This window comes from Bufo bufo, chromosome 4 (assembly GCF_905171765.1).
Source record: "Bufo bufo chromosome 4, aBufBuf1.1, whole genome shotgun sequence".
NCBI lineage: Eukaryota > Metazoa > Chordata > Amphibia > Anura > Bufonidae > Bufo > Bufo bufo.
In genome coordinates this window covers 269,208,358-269,228,407 of record NC_053392.1, presented here as the reverse complement: position 1 = coordinate 269,228,407, position 20,050 = coordinate 269,208,358, and the positions used below count along the sequence as shown (strand labels likewise).

General features: G+C 44.6%; 1 protein-coding gene across 2 annotated transcripts in view; it reads left to right on the top strand.

The window, feature by feature from the left end:
- COL21A1 (collagen type XXI alpha 1 chain) overlaps window positions 1-20,050 on the top strand; it is a 465,445-nt gene that overhangs the window by 251,897 nt on the left and 193,498 nt on the right. For both annotated transcript variants that reach the window (XR_005778297.1, XM_040428578.1), the window contains exon 10: window positions 6,745-6,807. Coding sequence is in view for 1 of the 2 variants with exons in the window: in XM_040428578.1 (XP_040284512.1) it covers window positions 6,745-6,807 (63 nt within the window). In the remaining variant the exon portion in view is untranslated. The remainder of the gene's footprint in view (window positions 1-6,744; window positions 6,808-20,050) is intronic.

Genomic DNA, 20,050 nt, shown 5'->3' with positions numbered 1-20,050 from the left:
GGACTGGTTTTTTTTACACCATGTCCCATTTGAAGTCCCCTGATGCATCCCTAGAGTAGAAACTCCAAAAAAGTGACCCCATCTAAGAAACTACACCCCTCAAGGTATTCAAAACAGATTTTACATACGTCGTTAACCCTTTAGGTGTTCCACAAGAGTTATTGGCAAATGGAGATGAAATTTCAGAATTTCAAATTTTTGGAACATTTTCCATTTTAATCAATTTTTCCCAGTAACAAAGCAAGGGTTAACAGCCAAACAAAACTCAATATTAATGGCCCTGATTCTGTAGTTTACAGAAACACCCCATATGTGGTCGTAAACAGCTGTACGAGCACACGGCAGGGCGCAGAAGGAAAGGAATGCCATACGCTTTTTGGAAGGCAGATTTTGCTGGACTGGTTTTTTAGACACCATGTCCCATTTGAAGCCCCCCTGATGCACCCCTAGAGTAGAAACTCCAAAAAAGTAGCCCCATTTTAGAAACTACGGGATAGGGTGGCAGTATTGTTTGTACTAGTTTAGGGTACATATGATTTTTGGTTGCTCTATATTACACTTTTTGTGAAGCAAGACAAGAAGAAATAGCTGTTTTGGCACCGTTTTTATTTTTTGTTATTTAAAACATTCATCTGACAGGTTAGATCGTGTGATATTTTTATAGACCAGGTTGTCACGGATGCGGCGATACCTAATATGTCTACTTTTTTTTAAATTTATGTACGTTTTACACAATGATTTCTTTTTTGAAGCAAAAAAAAACATGTTTTAGTGTTTCCATAGTCTGAGAGCCATAATTTTTTCATTTTTTGGGCGATTACCTTGGGTAGGGTATTATTTTTTCGGGATGAGATGACGGTTTTATTGGCACTATTTTGGGCTGCGTGTGACTTTTTGATCGCTTGCTATTACACTTTTTGTGATGTAAGGTGACAAAAAATGGTTTATTTTGCACAGTTTTTATTTTACATTTTTTACAGTGTTCATCTGAAGAGTTAGGTCATGTGATATTTTTATAGAGCCGGTCGATACGGATGCGGCGATACCTAATATGTCTACTTTTTTTTATTTATGTAAGTTTTACACAATGATTTCATTTTTGAAGCAAAAAAAAATCATGTTTTAGTGTTTCCATAGTCTGAGAGCCATAATTTTTTCAGTTTTTGGGCGATTACCTTAGGTAGGGTATGATTTTTGCGGGATGAGATGACGGTTTTATTGGCACTATTTTGGGCTGCGTGTGACTTTTTGATCGCTTGCTATTACACTTTTTGTGATGTAAGGTGACAAAAAATGGTTTATTTTGCCCAGTTTTTATTTTAAATTTTTTACAGTGTTCATCTGAAGGGTTAGGTCATGTGATATTTTTATAGAGCCGGTCGATACGGATGCGGCAATACCTAATATGTATACTTTTTTTTATTTATGTAAGTTTTACACAATGATTTCATTTTTGAAGCAAAAAAAAATCATGTTTTAGTGTCTCCATAGTCTGAGAGCCATAATTTTTTCAGTTTTTGGGTGATTACCTTAGGTAGGGTATGATTTTTGCGGGATGAGATGACGGTTTTATTGGCACTATTTTGGGGTGCGTGTGACTTTTTGATCGCTTGCTATTACACTTTTTGTGATGTAAGGTGACAAAAAATGGTTTATTTTGCACAGTTTTTATTTAAAAATTTTTACGGTGTTCATCTGAGGGGTTAGGTCATGTGATATTTTTATAGAGCCGGTCGATACAGATGCGGCGATTCCTAATAAGTATACTTTTCTTTTATTTATGTAAGTTTTACACAATAATATCATTTTTGAAACAAAAAAAAATCATGTTTTAGTGTTTCCATATTCTGAGAGCCATAGTTTTTTCTGTTTTTGGGCGATTATCTTAGGTAGGGGCTCTTTTTCTTTGCGGGATGAGATGACGGTTTTATTGGCACTATTTTGGGGTGCATATGACTTTTTGATCGCTTGCTATTACACTTTTTGTAATGTAAGGTGACAAAAAATTGTTTATTTAGCACAATTTTTATTTTTTATTTTTTACGGTGTTCATCTGAAGGGTTAGGTCATGTGATAATTTTATAAAGCCGGTCGATACGAACGTGGCGATACCAAATATGTATACTTTTTTTTTCCCCTATTTTTTACCAATTTTTATTTTACTTTATTTGGGGAAAATGACGTTTTTGTTTATTTTTACTTGAAACTTAAAATTTTCGGGGGGGGGGGGAAACTTTATTTTTTCACTTTATTTTTTGTCCCACTTTGGGGACAAAAAATAAACTTTTGGGGGTCTAATCCTTTACAATGCATTCCAATACTTCTGTATTGGAATGCATTGGCTGTATGAGTAATACTGTGTGTATTACTCATACAGCTTCCGGCCTGTGAGATCCAGGGGGCTGGATCTCACAAGTTCGTCACCGGAAGGCAGCGCGATGCCTTCCTTAGGCATCGCACTGCCTTACATGCCATCGGGTCCCCCCTACAGCCGTATGGGGACCCGATGGCACCGCCACAAGCCGCCGCAAACGGCAGGTAAAGCCGCAAACCGCAGATCTGAATTGACCTGCGGTTTGCGGCGATCGCCGACACAGGGGGGGTCACGGCACACTTTTTACACTACATCTATAGCACAATATAATGTATGTTTTTATATTTAGTTTTCTGCCTGCACCAAGATTTTATACCTTTTTTATGGAGAATCCATGGCAGGTTTTGAATCTATACCAGATTTTGGAGATGACCGAATTCCCGATAAATATGGGGGACGAAACACATTTGGTACCACCGCCCCCCAATCCTGATCAAGGAGGACTTCAAACTACAGTATTGGATTTTATATCATTTTCTGCACCACAGCATCGCTACGCGAATTTCTACTAAGGAATTAATACAGGGTTATCGCCAACTACAAGCTGTAAGCCTTGAAAGAGTGAACCACCCGCCCGCCCATGTGAGGACGTCATCAGTCTCAAGGTCTATCCGACATCGATACATGTCTGCAGGTTAGCGTGTGATGCGAATTAGTGCAGTATAATCGATGGGTGAAATCGTGGACACATAAGTGTATTCATTACCATTACAGCACTAGTGTCTCAGGACTAACGGCTATATACGGCATATCTATATCCCTGTAAGATCGCTGCGGTTGCTATTGACTTTGGATACGCTTTTTTGGGCCTGTGTAGCGGGAAGCCGCACACGTGCCATGAGTTTGGTCCTCATATCATAGGAAGAGAGACTATTTGGAGTATTGTTTTAGCCCAGGACGATTTTTCTAACAATATTTTACGTTTTTTATCGTATGGTATTGATTTTATTGATTGTCCTTTTATTTTATTGTATGGATTTTTATTTGTATTCCTTGTTTATTGTATAATAAATTAATTGTGTGGTTCCAAGTACGAGTGCCGACCTTCGTGTATACCACATCTTAAAGTATGGTAGACTGGGACTACAGAAGCCTTTTGCTCTTGTTCTTCAACACCCAGCACTCCATCAATTTATTCTGTATGTCCATGCTTCATCTATAGGAGTTAGTGCTTTGCTCTCACCAAAGAACCTTTTAAGGAAATTCTTGTTTTGCAGTCTCTTCTTACAAATATTCACTCCTGCAGAATGAACTTAATCCATCTATAACTGATTGTTGATCACCATTAAACTGACATTAGAAGAATACAAACATTCAGTAATTATGAGGGGTCTGCAAAAAGTTTCTGCACTTTTATATTTTCGATGGAAATAGTGAGGGTGGGAAGAGTAGTCTTTGGTCATTTCTGAGAGGGCCATCTGTCTAGTCTGTCTGGAAAGCCAGCTGACCTTGCAGTTTAGTACAAGGGTTGTCACACTGTGGTAAAGATTGGAAACCCTCAGAAAATTGAAATGGGAGGTTATGGAATACCAAGCTTATAGTCTGGATTTAGCGTCATCTGATTTCCACCTTTTTGGACAGCTCAAAAAAGCTTTAAGGGGAAGAAGATTTTCATGTGATGATGATGTGAATGCAGTGGTGCATCACTGGCTATGTGCTCAACCAGAACAATTTTTGCTGATGGCTTTAAAAAGTTGGTACAACACTGGGAAAAATGCATCACAAAGGAGGGTGACTATGTAAAAAAGTAAGGCAATTTGTTTTTGAAACTCTTAATGAATAGAGTTAAAAAAAGTGTTGAAACTTTTTGAAGACCCCTCTATCTACACTGATCACTAGATCTTATTGCGCCTACAAACTGCCCATAGATTGAATCATCAACAAGTGAGTCCGTTTTTTTTTTGTTTTCTTTTGAGATTTCAATTGGAGCAATATTTCTGAGAAGAAGTTAAAGACTGAGCAGAAGCATTCAGGTTCTGACAAATGCAATAAATTATTGACCCTTCTCACATGATCCAAGTTTCTGCATGTAATTTTTGTGACATACCTGCAGATGATACCTTTGTGCTAAAACATCTGAACATACCCCCAAGAAAATAGTTATTTCGGTATTCCCAATTTTTCTAGTATAATCGTGGCTCACATTGTGTCACGGCCACGGTTTTGGCCTTGACTCCTTGGGAGCCGCATACTGTTGCCCGCGGTTTTGGGTTGTAGTGTCAACCGCAGCTTGAGGCATAAGGTTGTTAGCCTCAAGTGCGGTTGCCGCGGACAACAGCTATGTGTGCGGTTCCCTCGGAGTTGTGTGCGCGTTTGTAGCACTTTTGTATGTCTGTGTGCACTTTGTTTAGGTTTGGTGTGCACTGACATTTTCCCTTCACTGTTGATGTCCGTGGCAACGTTTGGTTGTATGTTGTACATGTGGTGGCAGTGTCCCGGCCTTCGGGCTGACTCCCAGGACACGCTTGCCACCCATGTCGTTGCCTGCGGCAACAACCACAGTGTGTTTGTTGTTTGGACACTTCCCCTTTAAGTTATGTTTTCCCTTCTGTGGTTTTGGAAGGGTTAACTCCCTTTCAGTGTGTGTGAGTCACGGGGTGTGTCTGATTGTTGGGTGTGGCCTCTTGGCCTCTTGGCCCTATAAAGCCTCAGTTGTAGGCAGTAGCCAGAGAGGGTGTTTCAGCCATGCTGGCTGTAGACATCCTCCTGGTTACTTACTGCCAGTGGGGGCCAACCTTCTGGTCATAAGCTAAATATATGTCCTTTGGTGTCTGGAAGATGTGTTTGGTTTTATGTTTCTTTATTGCACCTGTGGTCCTGGGTTCCCATGTGTTGTGTGTTTGTGTGCTGAGTCCAGCTGTCTGTGGGCAGTACATCCACATGGGTTCCAGGCTTGGTTGTCTGTGGTAGGTCTCTGCTATGTTTGTGACAAGTACCTGCCACTGCCATAGGTTGCATTTGTTTCCCCTTGCTTGCAGCTTGGCCAGTGAGACTCCTGTTCCTCCGGATCCAGAAGGAACAGGATGTCTTACTCTGACTCCTAGCCTAGGGACCGGCGGAGGGCGAATAGGGATCCGAGGTTCCTGCGCATGGGTCCTCCTACCTTCAAGGTCGGCCCATGCAGGTAGGAGTTAGGGTCAGGTTAGGGACGCTGTAGGAGGTGACCTGCTCCCTAATCCTGTTTGTCCTGGTCAAGCAGCGACCACCATCCTTCGGGACACGGCTGAGGGTTTCCCCCATCCTCAGCCGTGACACATTGTCTGTGTTGCAGTCTGCACTTTCTGTGCACAAAATAAAATCTGCTGGCTGAAGCCTGTATGCTTTTCCTTCCACTTCTAGGGTTTGATCGCCCCTTGATCCATATTTACTTTCGTTTGTCGTCTGGGAGATGGGAGACAGTTTAACCTTATGAGGTTGTCCGGCCATATATATTAATGACCTATCTTGAGGATAGGTCATAAATATCAGATTGGAAGGGGTCCGACACCTGGCATCCCCACCAATCAGCTCGGAAGTGCAGTGTAATACAAGTACTCGCTCCAATCAAGGAGACCGCAGGCAGGTAAAGACGAGGAAGCCGCGCTCGCGTGGTGCACTGCTTCCTGACGATAAATCATTAATATACATGGTCTGACAACTCCTTTAGTCTTTGTACAGCATATTTTTCCTTTCCAATGGACTTTGTGAACACAGTTATTCAGTTTACTGGAAATATCTGAACCTTCAGCTGAATTTTTTTCTCAGCATTTTTTTTTCTCCATGTACACTAAAAAAGAAATATCCATTTTATTCTGCACCCAAAAATACAATGCTAGTGCAAGGATTGTAAGGAAATGACATTGAACAAATGTTTAAATGTGAACCAAGTCAAAAGGAACAGTAACCTGCTATGCTCATTAAATAAACAGACACAACCAAAGCTGCACCACTCCAAAGGAGACAAAATGCTCCTTGTAAGGACTTCCAAAACAATTCATTTTGCCTGTGGTCCAGTCAGTGTCTTTGTTAGGTCTGATAAAGGCAGCTGACCAATGTTGAAATGTGTTGTCATTGTAAATAAAATCATCATTCTAGGAAGTCCTGCTGCTGGGCATCTTTTTCCATTATCTTCAGCAGCAAATGAAGCAGCGCCCAAATGAAGGAGAATTTTGTATAGATAACTAAAGACATAACTACAATGCAACTTTCAGCAGTGATGATTCAATCTTGATAAAAGTCAATCTTCATCGCTGATTATAAATAGACCATTGACTTTAGCAAAGTTATATTGGAGTTTGGTATTAATTGCAATCGGTGATTCTTAATTTTAATTTCTAGCATGTTGAGTTTAGTGTCTAACATAATTGGATAATATATCTTTATTTTGATAGGGAGATTCTGGACAGCCTGGTATTCCTGGATCCCCTGGACAGCCCGGTCCAGATGGTAAGCCTGTGAGTACTAAAACATTGTTATAAAAATGTATAATAGATGTTCCGATTTTCCCTTGTTTCTTGTGTATCCTGCAATCAAGCACATGCATATGTTGTATAGGTCAGAAGATACCTTTGCTTTACTCTAAATTCATAACATTTTATGACAGTCTATTACTTACAGAGTTTTTATTTTATTACTAAGGCATTTCTGGCATATTATCAGAAGAAAGGGTCCTACATATTTGTCTTTTATTTTAGTGGGTGTTGCTTTCTTGCTATGTACCCTCAACGATACATGAATTTCTGCTTGTTACAGGTTTCTTAGACCTTGATATCTTAGTAGCACATTACTCATTTACATTACATTTATGAATTTACCCTTTAATATGATCCAATATGCTGATCATAATTTTCTGTATGTGAGCATAAAATGGTCTATTCTTGAAAAAAAAATAATATATATTTTGAATAATGGTTTAGTTAGTATTATATCTTTGAGTATTTTTACGGTGCAGTTTATCCACTCTGAATATAAAAAAACCCACAAAGGAAAGTATTAGGATCATTTTACAATTGGAAATAAAATGACAATTTAAATTGAGGTGTTTTGCCATCTACAAGAAGGAAAACTCCTATTGCACTTCAGGAACAATTCACTGTTGCCTAATTGGTAGCTAGGATACTGGACGTTTTGAGAAAATAACTGGAAATGTTTCTGGTCCAGAGACTATGCTCAGTATATTAACATGGTTTAATTAACTATTTCTGGTGATCACAGACATGATTTTCTGATTTTATCACTATCTTGATATTTTTAACATTTGTTTGTTTTTATGCAATGTATTTTATACATTTGTTGAATGCATATTCTAAGTCATATTGGTCCTCAGTTAATGTAGTTCTGAATGCACTAAAGAAGAGGTGACCAAATACTGTAAGGTTACGGCCACATGGTCAGGTTGCTGTATGTAGTTTTGAAAGCCAAAACCAGAAGTGAATAAAAAAAAAAGAGCAGAAGTCATATCTGTCCTTTATACTTTCTCAAATTTTGATACACTTGTGATTTTGGTTTACAAAATTGCATGCAGAAAACTGACCGTGTGGCCATACCCTAATAAATTACATCTGGTAGGTTTCATTGCAGAAACCAGTAGATCTTATAGCTACCAGGCTATAGTCTTGCTGGTCTCAACACAGAAGATGAAAACTTGGTCATTTTGGATTTCCTGGTGCATTTCACTACACTGTTTTTGTAAAATGCTCACTGTTAGGTAAGTAGCTTCACAGTTATGCATGGCTATGGGGAAGGTACAATTACTAGGGGCTGAAGCATAAGCTTGCAAATGGAAGATGTGCTGTAAGCACACCAGATATTTATCGAAGAAATGGAGGGTATTTATTGAGGCACATCTCTATCTAAACAGGAGTTTAATGATCTTGTCAAATTATACCGGTATGTGCAACGGGCATGCTTTGTCTCTTAAATTGGGTGATAGGACAGTCAAGAAAAACTCTGACTATTATTTGGAATGTGAGTATGTCTTGCATTTGATGTATTTGTGTCCTGACCCTAAAAAACCCAGTCACCTTCATGTTAGGTCAGAAAACATCTTTATAATTTTCCATTTATGCCATTGCTGAACCATTTTGTACTGTAATTGCCTCTGTACACAACTTTTTTTGGTCTACATGCTTGCATAATAGCAAGGACCTGTGACTAGGGATGAGCGAACCCGAACTGTATAGTTCGGGTTCGTACCGAATTTTGGGGTGTCCGTGACACGGACCCGAACATTTTCGTAAAAGTCCGGGTTTGGGTTCGGTGTTCGGCGCTTTCTTGGCGCTTTTTGAAAGGCTGCAAAGCAGCCAATCAATAAGCATCATACTACTTGCCCCAAGAGGCCATCACAGCCTTGCCTACTATTGGCATGGCTGTGATTGGCCAGTGCAGCATGTGACCCAGCCTCTATATAAGCTTGGGTCACTTAGCGCTGCACATCACTCTGCTGATACAAGTGTAGGGAGAGGTTGCAGCTGCGACGTTAGGGCGAGATTAGGCAGATTAACTCCTCCAAAAGACTTCATTCTGTGATCGATCTACAGCTGTGGATCATTGAACTGCTTCTATTCAATTGCTCATTGTTTTTAGGCTGCCCAGAGCGTTTTTCAGTCACTTTTTTCTGGGGTGATCGGCGGCCGTTTTGTGGCTTGTGGTGCACCAGCACAAGCTAACACCAAGTGCATTTAACCATCAATAGTGTGGTTATTCTTTGCTATATCCTACATCAGGGTCAAGCTTTCATCAAGTGCATTTAACCATCAATAGTGTGGTTATTTTTTGGCCATATACTACATCAGGTGCAGGCTGAGCCTGTGTCACCCAAGTGCATTTAACCATCAATAGTGTGGTTATTTTTTGCTATATCCTACATCAGGGTCAAGCTTTCATCAAGTGCATTTAACCATCAATAGTGTGGTTATTTTTTGGCCATATACTACATCAGGTGCAGGCTGAGCCTGTGTCACCCAAGTGCATTTAACCATCAATTGTGTGGTTATTTTTTGGCCATATACTACATCAGGGGCAAGTTTAGCCTGTCACCCAGCGCCTAAAAAATAGGCCTGACATTTATATTCCTCCAAATCAGTACTGTTTTAGCTGGTCAAGTTATTTTTAGTGACCGTAAAAGCACAGTTTTTGTTCTGGGTTAAAAAACAATTCCCAAATTTGCCATTCTCAAAATTAGTGGTTTCTGCTGTATCAGGCCTACTTTTAAATCTATCCCTAAAAGGGTATATTAGATTCAAGGTGCTGATAGGGTCATTCTGAAAAACTTAACACACACGCTACAGTGCAGATACAAGTCTAATTCTGTGATTAAACGTATACCTGTCACACAGCGCCTAAAAAATAGGCCTCACATTTATATTCAGCTAAATCTGTCATTACTGGTGTGCCTGTATTAGTGTAATACGGTACCTAAATAGATAGACAGACAGTGTTAGGTGTCTGTAAAAAAAGGCCTGAATTTTAATTCAATACATTGGCCCGAATAATATTTTTCTTATTGTGGTGAATGGTAACAATGAGGAAAACATCTAGTAAGGGACGTGGACATGGTCGTGGTGGTGTTAGTGGACCCTCTGGTGCTGGGAGAGGACGTGGCCGTTCTGCCACAGCCACACGTCCTAGTGTACCAACTACCTCAGGTCCCAGTAGCCGCCAGAATTTACAGGGATATTTGGTGGGGCCCAATGCCGTTCTAAGGATGGTAAGGCCTGAGCAGGTACAGGCATTAGTCAATTGGGTGGCCGACAGTGCATCCAGCACGTTCACATTATCTCCCACCCAGTCTTCTGCAGAAAGCGCACAGATGGCGCATGAAAACCAAGCACATCAGTCTGTCACATCACCCCCATGCATATCAGGGAAACTGTCTGAGCCTCAAGTTATGCAGCAGTCTCTTATGCTGTTTGAAGACTCTGCTGGCAGGGTTTCCCAAGGGCATCCACCTAGCCCTTCCCCAGAGGTGGAAGAGATAGAATGCACTAACGCACAACCACTTATGTTTCCTGACGATGAGGACATGGGAATACCACCTCAGCACGTCTCTGATGATGACGAAACACAGGTGCCAACTGCTGCGTCTTTCTGCAGTGTGCAGACTGAACAGGAGGTCAGGGATCAAGACTGGGTGGAAGACGATGCAGGGGACGATGAGGTCCTAGACCCCACATGGAATGAAGGTCGTGCCACTGACTTTCACAGTTTGGAGGAAGAGGCAGTGGTGAGACCGAGCCAACAGTGTAGCAAAAGACAAAGAGGGAGCAGTGGGCAAAATCAGAACACCCGCCGCCAAGAGACTCCGCCTGCTACTGACTGCCGCCATCTGGGACCGAGCACCCCAAAGGCAGCTTCAAGGAGTTCCCTGGCATGGCACTTCTTCAAACAATGTGCTGACGACAAGACCCGAGTGGTTTGCACGCTGTGCCATCAGAGCCTGAGGCGAGGCATTAACGTTCTGAACCTTAGCACAACCTGCATGACCAGGCACCTGCATGCAAAGCATGAACTGCAGTGGAGTAAACACCTTAAAAACAAGGAAGTCACTCAGGCTCCCCCTGCTACCTCTTCTGCTGCCGCCTCGGCCTCTTCTGCTGCTGCCGCCGCCTCGGCCTCTTCCTCCGCCTCTGGAGGGACGTTGGCACTTGCAGCCCAGCAAACATGGGATGTACCACCAACACCACCACCTGCGTCACCAAGCATCTCAACCATGTCACACAGCAGCGTTCAGCTCTCCATCTCACAAACATTTGAGAGAAAGCGTAAATTCCCACCTAGCCACCCTCGATCCCTGGCCCTCAATGCCAGCATTTCTAAACTACTGGCCTATAAAATGCTGTCATTTAGGCTGGTGGAGACAGACAGCTTCAAACAGCTCATGTCGCTTGCTGTCCCACAGTATGTTGTTCCCAGACGGCACTACTTCTCCAAGAGAGCCGTGCCTTCCCTGCACAACCAAGTATCCGATAAAATCAAGTGTGCACTGCGCAACGCCATCTGTGGCAAGGTCCACCTATCCACAGATACGTGGACCAGTAAGCACGGCCAGGGACGCTATATCTCCCTAACTGCACACTGGGTAAATGTAGTGGCGGCTGGGCCCCAGGCGGAGAGCTGTTTGGCGCACGTCCTTCCGCCGCCAAGGATCGCAGGGCAACATTCTTTGCCTCCTGTCTCCTCCTCCTCCTACTCAGCTTCCTCCTCCTCTTCTTCCACCTGCTCATCCAGTCAGCCACACACCTTCACCACCAACTTCAGCACAGCCCGGGGTAAACGTCAGCAGGCCGTTCTGAAACTCATATGTTTGGGGGACAGGCCCCACACCGCACAGGAGTTGTGGCGGGGTATAGAACAACAGACCGACGAGTGGTTGCTGCCGATGAGCCTCAAGCCTGGCCTGGTGGTGTGCGATAATGGGCGAAATCTCGTTGCAGCTCTGGGACTAGCCGGTTTGACGCACATCCCTTGCCTGGCGCATGTGCTGAATTTGGTGGTGCAGAAGTTCATTCACAACTACCCCGACATTTCAGAGCTGCTGCATAAAGTGCGGGCCGTCTGTTCGCGCTTCCGGCGTTCACACCCTGCCGCTGCTCGCCTGTCTGCGCTACAGTGTAACTTCAGCCTTCCCGCTCACCGCCTCATATGTGACGTGCCCACCAGGTGGAACTCCACCTTGCACATGCTGGACAGACTGTGCGAGCAGCAGCAGGCCATAGTGGAGTTTCAGCTGCAGCACGCACGGGTCAGTCGCACTGCGGAACAGCACCACTTCACCACCAATGACTGGGCCTCCATGCGAGACCTGTGTGCCCTGTTGCGCTATTTCGAGTACTCCACCAAAATGGCCAGTGGCGATGACGTCGTTATCAGCGTTACAATACCACTTCTATGTCTCCTTGAGAAAACACTTAGGGCGATGATGGAAGAGGAGGTGGCCCAGGAGGAAGAGGAGGAAGAGGGGTCATTTTTAGCACTTTCAGGCAAGTCTCTTCGAAGTGACTCAGAGGGAGGTTTTTTGCAACAGCAGAGGCCAGGTACAAATGTGGCCAGACAGGGCCCACTACTGGAGGACGAGGAGGACGAGGATGAGGAAGAGGTGGAGGTGGAGGAGGATGAGGATGAAGCAGGTTCACAGCGGGCTGGCACCCAATGCAGCTCGGGCCCATAACTCGTGCGTGGCTGGGGGGAAACACAGGACGATGACGATACGCCTCCCACAGAGGACAGCTTGTCCTTACCTCTGGGCAGCCTGGCACACATGAGCGACTACATGCTGCAGTGCCTGCGCAACGACAGCAGAGTTGCCCACATTTTAACGTGTGCGCACTACTGGGTTGCCACCCTGCTGGATCCCCGGTACAAAGACAATGTGCCCACCTTACTTCCTACACTGGAGCGTGATAGGAAGATGCGCGAGTACAAGCGCACGTTGGTAGACGCGCTACTGAGAGCATTCCCAAATGTCACAGGGGAACCAGTGGAAGCCCATGGCGAAGGCAGAGGAGGAGCAAGAGGTCGCCAACGCAGCTGTGTCACGGCCAGCTCCTCTGAGGGCAGGGTTAGCATGGCAGAGATGTGGAAAAGTTTTGTCACCACGCCACAGCTAACTGCACCACCACCTGATACGGAACGTGTTAGCAGGAGGCAACATTTCAATAACATGGTGGAACAGTACCTGTGCACACCCCTTCACGTACTGACTGATGGTTCGGCCCCATTCAACTTCTGGGTCTCCAAATTGTCCACGTGGCCAGAGCTAGCCTTTTATGCCTTGGAGGTGCTGGCCTGCCCGGCAGCCAGCGTTTTGTCTGAACGTGTATTCAGCACGGCAGGGGGCGTCATTACAGACAAACACAGCCGCCTGTCTACAGCCAATGTGGACAAGCTGACGTTCATAAAAATGAACCAGGCATGGATCCCACAGGACCTGTCCATCCCTTGTGCAGATTAGACATTAACTACCTCCCCTTAACAATATATTATTGTACTCCAGGGCACTTCCTCATTCAATCCTATTTTTATTTTCATTTTACCATTATATTGCGGGGCAATCCAAAGTTGAATGAACCTCTCCTCTGTCTGGGTGCCGGGGCCTAAATATGTGACAGTGGCCTGTTCCAGTGGTGGGTGACGTGAAGCCTGATTCTCTGCTATAACATGAAGACTGATTCTCTGCTGACATGAAGCCAGATTCTCTGTTACGGGACCTCTCTCCTCTGCCTGGGTGCCTGGGCCTAAATATGTGACAGTGGCCTGTTCCAGTGGTGGGTGACATGAAGCCTGATTCTCTGCTATGACATGAAGACTGATTCTGTGCTGATATGAAGCCAGATTCTCTGTTACGGGACCTCTCTCCTCTGTCTGGGTTCCGGGGCCTAAATATGTGACAGTGGCCTGTTCCAGTGGTGGGTGACGTGAAGCCTGATTCTCTGCTATGACATGAAGACTGATTCTCTGCTGACATGAAGCCAGATTCTCTGTTACGGGACCTCTCTCCTCTGTCTGGGTGCCGGGGCCTAAATATGTGACAGTGGCCTGTTCCAGTGGTGGGTGACGTGAAGCCTGATTCTCTGCTATGACATGAAGACTGATTCTCTGCTGACATGAAGCCAGATTCTCTGTTACGGGACCTCTCTCCTCTGTCTGGGTTCCGGGGCCTAAATATGTGACAGTGGCCTGTTCCAGTGGTGGGTGACGTGAAGCCTGATTCTCTGCTATGACATGAAGACTGATTCTCTGCTGACATGAAGCCAGATTCTCTGTTACGGGACCTCTCTCCTCTGTCTGGGTTCCGGGGCCTAAATATGTGACAGTGGCCTGTTCCAGTGGTGGGTGACGTGAAGCCTGATTCTCTGCTATGACATGAAGACAGATTCTCTGCTATGGCATGAAGAGACTGATTCTCTGCTGACGTGAAGCCAGATTCTCTGCTATGGGACCTCTGTCCAATTGATATTGGTTAATTTTAATTTTTTTATTTTTATTTTTATTTTAATTCATTTTCCTATCCACATTTGTTTGCATGGGATTTACCTACATGTTGCTGCCTTTTGCAGCCCTCTAGCTCTTTCCTGAGCTGTTTTACAGCCTTTTTAGTGCCGAAAAGTTCGGGTCCCCATTGACTTCAATGGGGTTCGGGTTCGGGACGAAGTTCGGGTCGGGTTCGGATCCCGAACCTGAACATTTCCGGGAAGTTCGGCCGAACTTCTCGAACCCGAACATCCAGGTGTTCGCTCAACTCTACCTGTGACCCAAAAGTGTAAGTCTTAAAGTAATTGTTTCATCACTTGAACCCCTTCCGGACCTCCACTTTATATGTATGGTGGAAGTCCAGTCTTTAAAGATGGTGCCCACTCGCGAGTGCTGTGGGCACCATAACCACCAGGTTTTTGCTGTTTCACACAGCAGAAACCTGGCAGTGATTGGCAGATGCCAGCTGTAAGCTTCCTGGCCTGGGCCACCTTCCCCAATCTCAGCCAGGGTGTCTTAAAATATTAAAAAAATTATTTAAAAAAAAGTTATACATTTTTTTTTTATTACATTAAAAAGTATAAAAATTCTAATCATAACCTTTTCTCTAGAATTAATAAAAATAAACAATACAAAAATTAAACATCATGGGCATCTCCAAATCCAAAAATGCATGTAGTATTAAAGTATAAAAATATTTATCTCATACAATGAATGGCATAATGGAAAAAATCTAAATGGTCAATTTGACTTTTTTCCCCGTCATTTCACTTCCCAATACAATTGAATAAAAAGTGATCAAAAAGCCATACACACTCCAAAATGGTATCAATAAAAACTAGATTGTCCCGTAAAAAATGAGACTGATACATCGTCATAAACATAACTATAAAAAGTTATAGGGGTCAAAATATGGCAATGAAAAGTTTTTTTTTTTTTTACAAATGTTTATTTTTTTCAGTATTAAAACACAAAAAACGATATAAATATGTCTAGAACCTACTCAGAGAAACTGATTAGGGTCTGCTATGTCTATTACATTACTTAATTCTCTTAAGAGATGGAAGATGTATGCCATCTGGACCCAGTGATTTGTCTATTTGTCTGCTACAGTTCTTACTAGGTCAGGACACATTTAATGGAGAGTTTACTTTGGCACTCTGTTTTTTATCTGACATTTCATTTCCCCATAACTAGTGATGTCGCGAACATAAAATTTTCAGTTCGCGAACAGCGAACGCGAACTTCCGCAAATGTTCGCGAACTGGCGAACCGGGCGAACCGCCATAGACTTCAATAGACAGGCGAATTTTAAAACCCACAGGGACTCTTTCTGGCCACAATAGTGATGAGAAAGTTGTTTCAAGGGGTCTAACACCTGGACTGTGGCATGCCGGAGGGGGATCTATGGCAAAACTCCCATGGAAAATTACGTAGTGGACGCAGAGTCGGGTTTTAATCCATAAAGGGCATAAATCAACTAACATTCCTAAATTGTTTGGAATAACGTGCTTTAAAACATCCAGTGTGTGTATACGATCAGGTATGATGTTGTATCGATCAGGTAGTGTAAGGGTTACGCCCGCATCACAGACATTGACAGACCAAACTCCCCTTTTAATGCACCGCAAACAGTTCATTTGCACAACCGCAAACTCCCCATTTGCACAAGGTTGGATACCAAGCTAGCCACGTCCCGGTGATGTCATTGAAGGTTTCTTCCTCCACCCAGCCACGTACAACACCAAGGGTCCCCGAAAGGTCAATTGAATTGATTTTTCGAACGGGGAGATGGTTAAAAAAACGCTGGCTCCCTCCCCTTTGTTTTTATCCACGGTGACTGCGTCTGCGCCGTGCAATTTACTGTCACACCCGATATGAGTGGTATTTTCTGTAGTACTATTCTCATCAGTTTAATCCCTCTAACGTCCCCGACTCCCCAATCTGGGGGCCATTTATTAAACAGATTTTTCGGACGGGGAGATGGTTAAAAAAACGCTGGCTCCCTCCACTCTGTTTTAATCCACGGTGACTGCGTCTGCGCCGTGCAATTTACTGTCACACCCGATATGAGTGGTATTTTCTGTAGTACTATTCTCATCAGTTTAATCCCTCTAACGTCCCCAATCTGGGTGCCATTTATTGAATAGATTTTTCGAACGGGGAGATGGTTAAAAAAAACCTGGCTCCCTCCACTCTGTTTTAAACCACGGTGACTGCGTCTGCGCCGTGCAATTTACTGTCACACCCGATATGAGTGGTATTTTCTGTAGTACTATTCTCATCAGTTTAATCCCTCTAACGTCCCCAATCTGGGTGCCATTTATTGAATAGATTTTTCGAACGGGGAGATGGTTAAAAAAACGCTGGCTCCCTCCACTCTGTTTTAAACCACGGTGACTGCATCTGCGCCGTGCAATTTACTGTCACACCCGATATGAGTGGTATTTTCTGTAGTACTATTCTCATCAGTTTAATCCCTCTAACATCCCCAATCTGGGGGCCATTTATTAAATAGATTTTTTGAACGGGGAGATGGTTAAAAAAACGCTGGCTCCCTCCACCGATATGAGTGGTATTTTCTGTAGTATTATTCTCATCAGTTTAATCCCTGTTACGTCCCATATCAGGAATTGCCTTTTATGAAAAAAAATTTAGGCCGGGTACCTTCGACTGCCTTCACAGTGACAGACCAAACTCTCATACACTAAACTGAATTGATTTCAGGAACCGGGAGATGGAAAAAGCAGCTTGGTCGGTCCTCTTACTCCCAAATTGGGGCACTGCGCGTGCACAGAGCAATGTGCTGTGACACCCTATATGAGTGGTGTCTTAACTAGTACTATTGCTATCAGTTTAATCCCTGTTACGGACCCTATCCGGTCGAATTGATTAACCATTGTCGAATCCCCCATTGACATCCCCCTTATAAGCTGTGTAAAGCATATTTTTTAGTTTGGTTTTGAACTGCTGCATCCTTTCCGACTTTTGGTAATTTGGTAACATTTCTGCCACTTTCTGCTTATACCGGGGGTCTAGTAGCGTGGCCACCCGATCGCTTTTGGTCTGACCATAATGAAGCAACGGCCTTATCATCTGGGGTGTGGCAACATTGCCAACACACTTTTATAGAGGTGATGATGATTGCTTCATTGTGATACGCAAGCCCCTTCACCACAACAAGGTAACGATCACGAAGGGGAATTGACACTTGTATGTGCCTTTTTTTTTTGGTTTGTTTTTGCAGCCACAGTGCTGCACCATAGGACAGAAAAATTAGGCATGTACACATGCCTGAAAAATAATGGCACTGTTGCAGACGCTATTGTAGCAGCGGCCGGAAAAATTTATGTTTTCCAGGCAGAAAAGTGACTAAAACATTACGGCTTGAACCCTAGTTGGTGGTGGAGAATTCACGAAAGTCATCCGGTATGCAGACATTAAATACAGCAGCGTGGGGACCATTTTGAGGCCAAGGCATGTAATCAGGCCTTTTGTTAGTCAAACGTATCCCCCACTGTCAGTCCCTTCGGGATCCATGCCTCATTCATCTTTATGAAGGTGAGGTAATCAACACTTTTTTGACCGAGGCGACTTCTCTTGTCAGTGACAATGCCTCCTGCTGCACTGAAGCTCCTTTCTGACAGGACACTTGAAGCAGGGCAGGCCAGAAGTTCTATCGCAAACTGGGATAGCTCAGGCCACAGGTCAAGCCTGCACACCCAGTAGTGAAGGGGTTCATTGCTCCTCAGAGTGTCGATATCTGCTGTTAAGGCGAGGTAGTCTGCTACCTGTCGGTCGAGTCGTTCTCTAAGGCTGGATCCCGAAGGGCTGTGGCGATGAGTAGGACTGAAAAAGCTCCGCATGTCCTCCATCAACAACACATCTGTAAATCGTCCAGTCCTTGCCGCCGTGGTAGGAGGAGGATTACACTCACCTCTTCCCCTGTTAGATTCCCGTTGTGCTGTGACATCTCCCTTATAAGCTGTGTAAAGCATATTTTTTAGTTTGGTTTTGAACTGCTGCATCCTTTCCGACTTTCGGTAATTTGGTAACATTTCTGCCACTTTCTGCTTATACCGGGGGTCTAGTAGCGTGGTCACCCAGTACAGATCGTTCTCCTTTATCCTTTTTATACGTGGGTCCCTCAACAGACATGACAGCATGAAAGACCCCATTTGAACAAGGTTGGATGCAGAGCTTCTCATTTCCCGTTCCTCGTCCTCACTGATGTCATTGACGGTCTGTTCTTCCCCCCAGCCACGTACAACACCATGGGTCTCAGATAGGTGACAACAACGAGCACCCTGGGGTGCCTGCTGTGGTTGGTCTTCCTCCTCCTCAAAGCCGCCACATTCCTCCTCTGACTCCTCTTCCTCATACTCCTCTTCCAGCGTTGCTGCAGGTCCGGCAAGCGATGATGACAAGGCTGTTTCTGGTGGTGATGGTGACCACAACTCTTCCTCTTCCTCTTCACGCTCATCTACAGCCTGATCCAGAACTCTTCGCAGGGCACGCTCCAGGAAGAAAACAAATGGGATGAGGTCGCTGATGGTGCCTTCGGTGCGACTGACTAGGTTTGTCACCTCCTCAAAAGGACGCATAAGCCTACAGGCATTGCGCATGAGTGTCCAGTAACGTGGCAAAAAGATTCCCAGCTCCGCAGAGGCTGTCCTAGCACCCCGGTCATACAAATACTCGTTGACGGCTTTTTCTTGTTGGAGCAGGCGGTCGAACATTAGGAGTGTTGAATTCCAACGTGTCGGGCTGTCGCATATCAAGCGCCTCACTGGCATGTTGTTTCGCCGCTGAATATCGGAAAAGTGCGCCATGGCCGTGTAGGAACGCCTGAAATGGCCACACACCTTCCTGGCCTGCTTGAGGACGTCCTGTAAGCCTGGGTACTTAGACACAAAACGTTGTACGATGAGATTCAACACATGTGCCATGCACGGCACATGTGACAACTTGCCCAAATTTAATGCCGCCAACAGATTGCTTCCATTGTCACACACCACTTTGCCGATCTCCAGTTGGTGCGGGGTCAGCCACTGATCCACCTGTGCGTTCAGGGCGGACAGGAGTGCTGGTCCTGTGTGGCTCTCTGCTTTCAGGCAAGTCAACCCCAAGATAGCGTTACACTGTCGTATCCGGGATGTGGAATAGCCCCTGGGGAGCTGGGGGGAATCAGTTGATGTGCAGCCAGACGCCGCAGCAGAAGAGGACTCAGCCGAGGAGGAAATTAAAGAGGATGGAGTAGGAGTAGAGGAGGTGGCAGTAGGTCTGCCTGCAAGTCGTGGTGGTGTCACCAACTCCGCTGCAGAGCCACGCATTCCATGCTTGTCAGCCGTCAGCAGGTTGACCCAATGCGCAGTATACGTGATATACCTGCCCTGACCGTGCTTTGCAGACCAGGTATCAGTGGTCAGATGGACCCTTGCCCCAACACTGTATGCCAGAGATGCCATGACTTCCTTTTCAATGACATGGTAGAGGTTTGGGATTGCCTTTTTTGAAAAAAAATTTCGTCCGGGTACCTTCCACTGTGGTGTCCCAATAGCGACAAATTTTTTGAAGGCCTCAGACTCTACCAGCTGGTATGGTAAAAGCTGGCGGGCTAAGAGTTCCGTCAAGCCAGCTGTCAGTCGCCGGGCAAGGGGGTGACTTTGTGACATTGGCTTCTTATGCTCAAACATGTCCTTGACAGACACCTGACTGTGGGCAGAT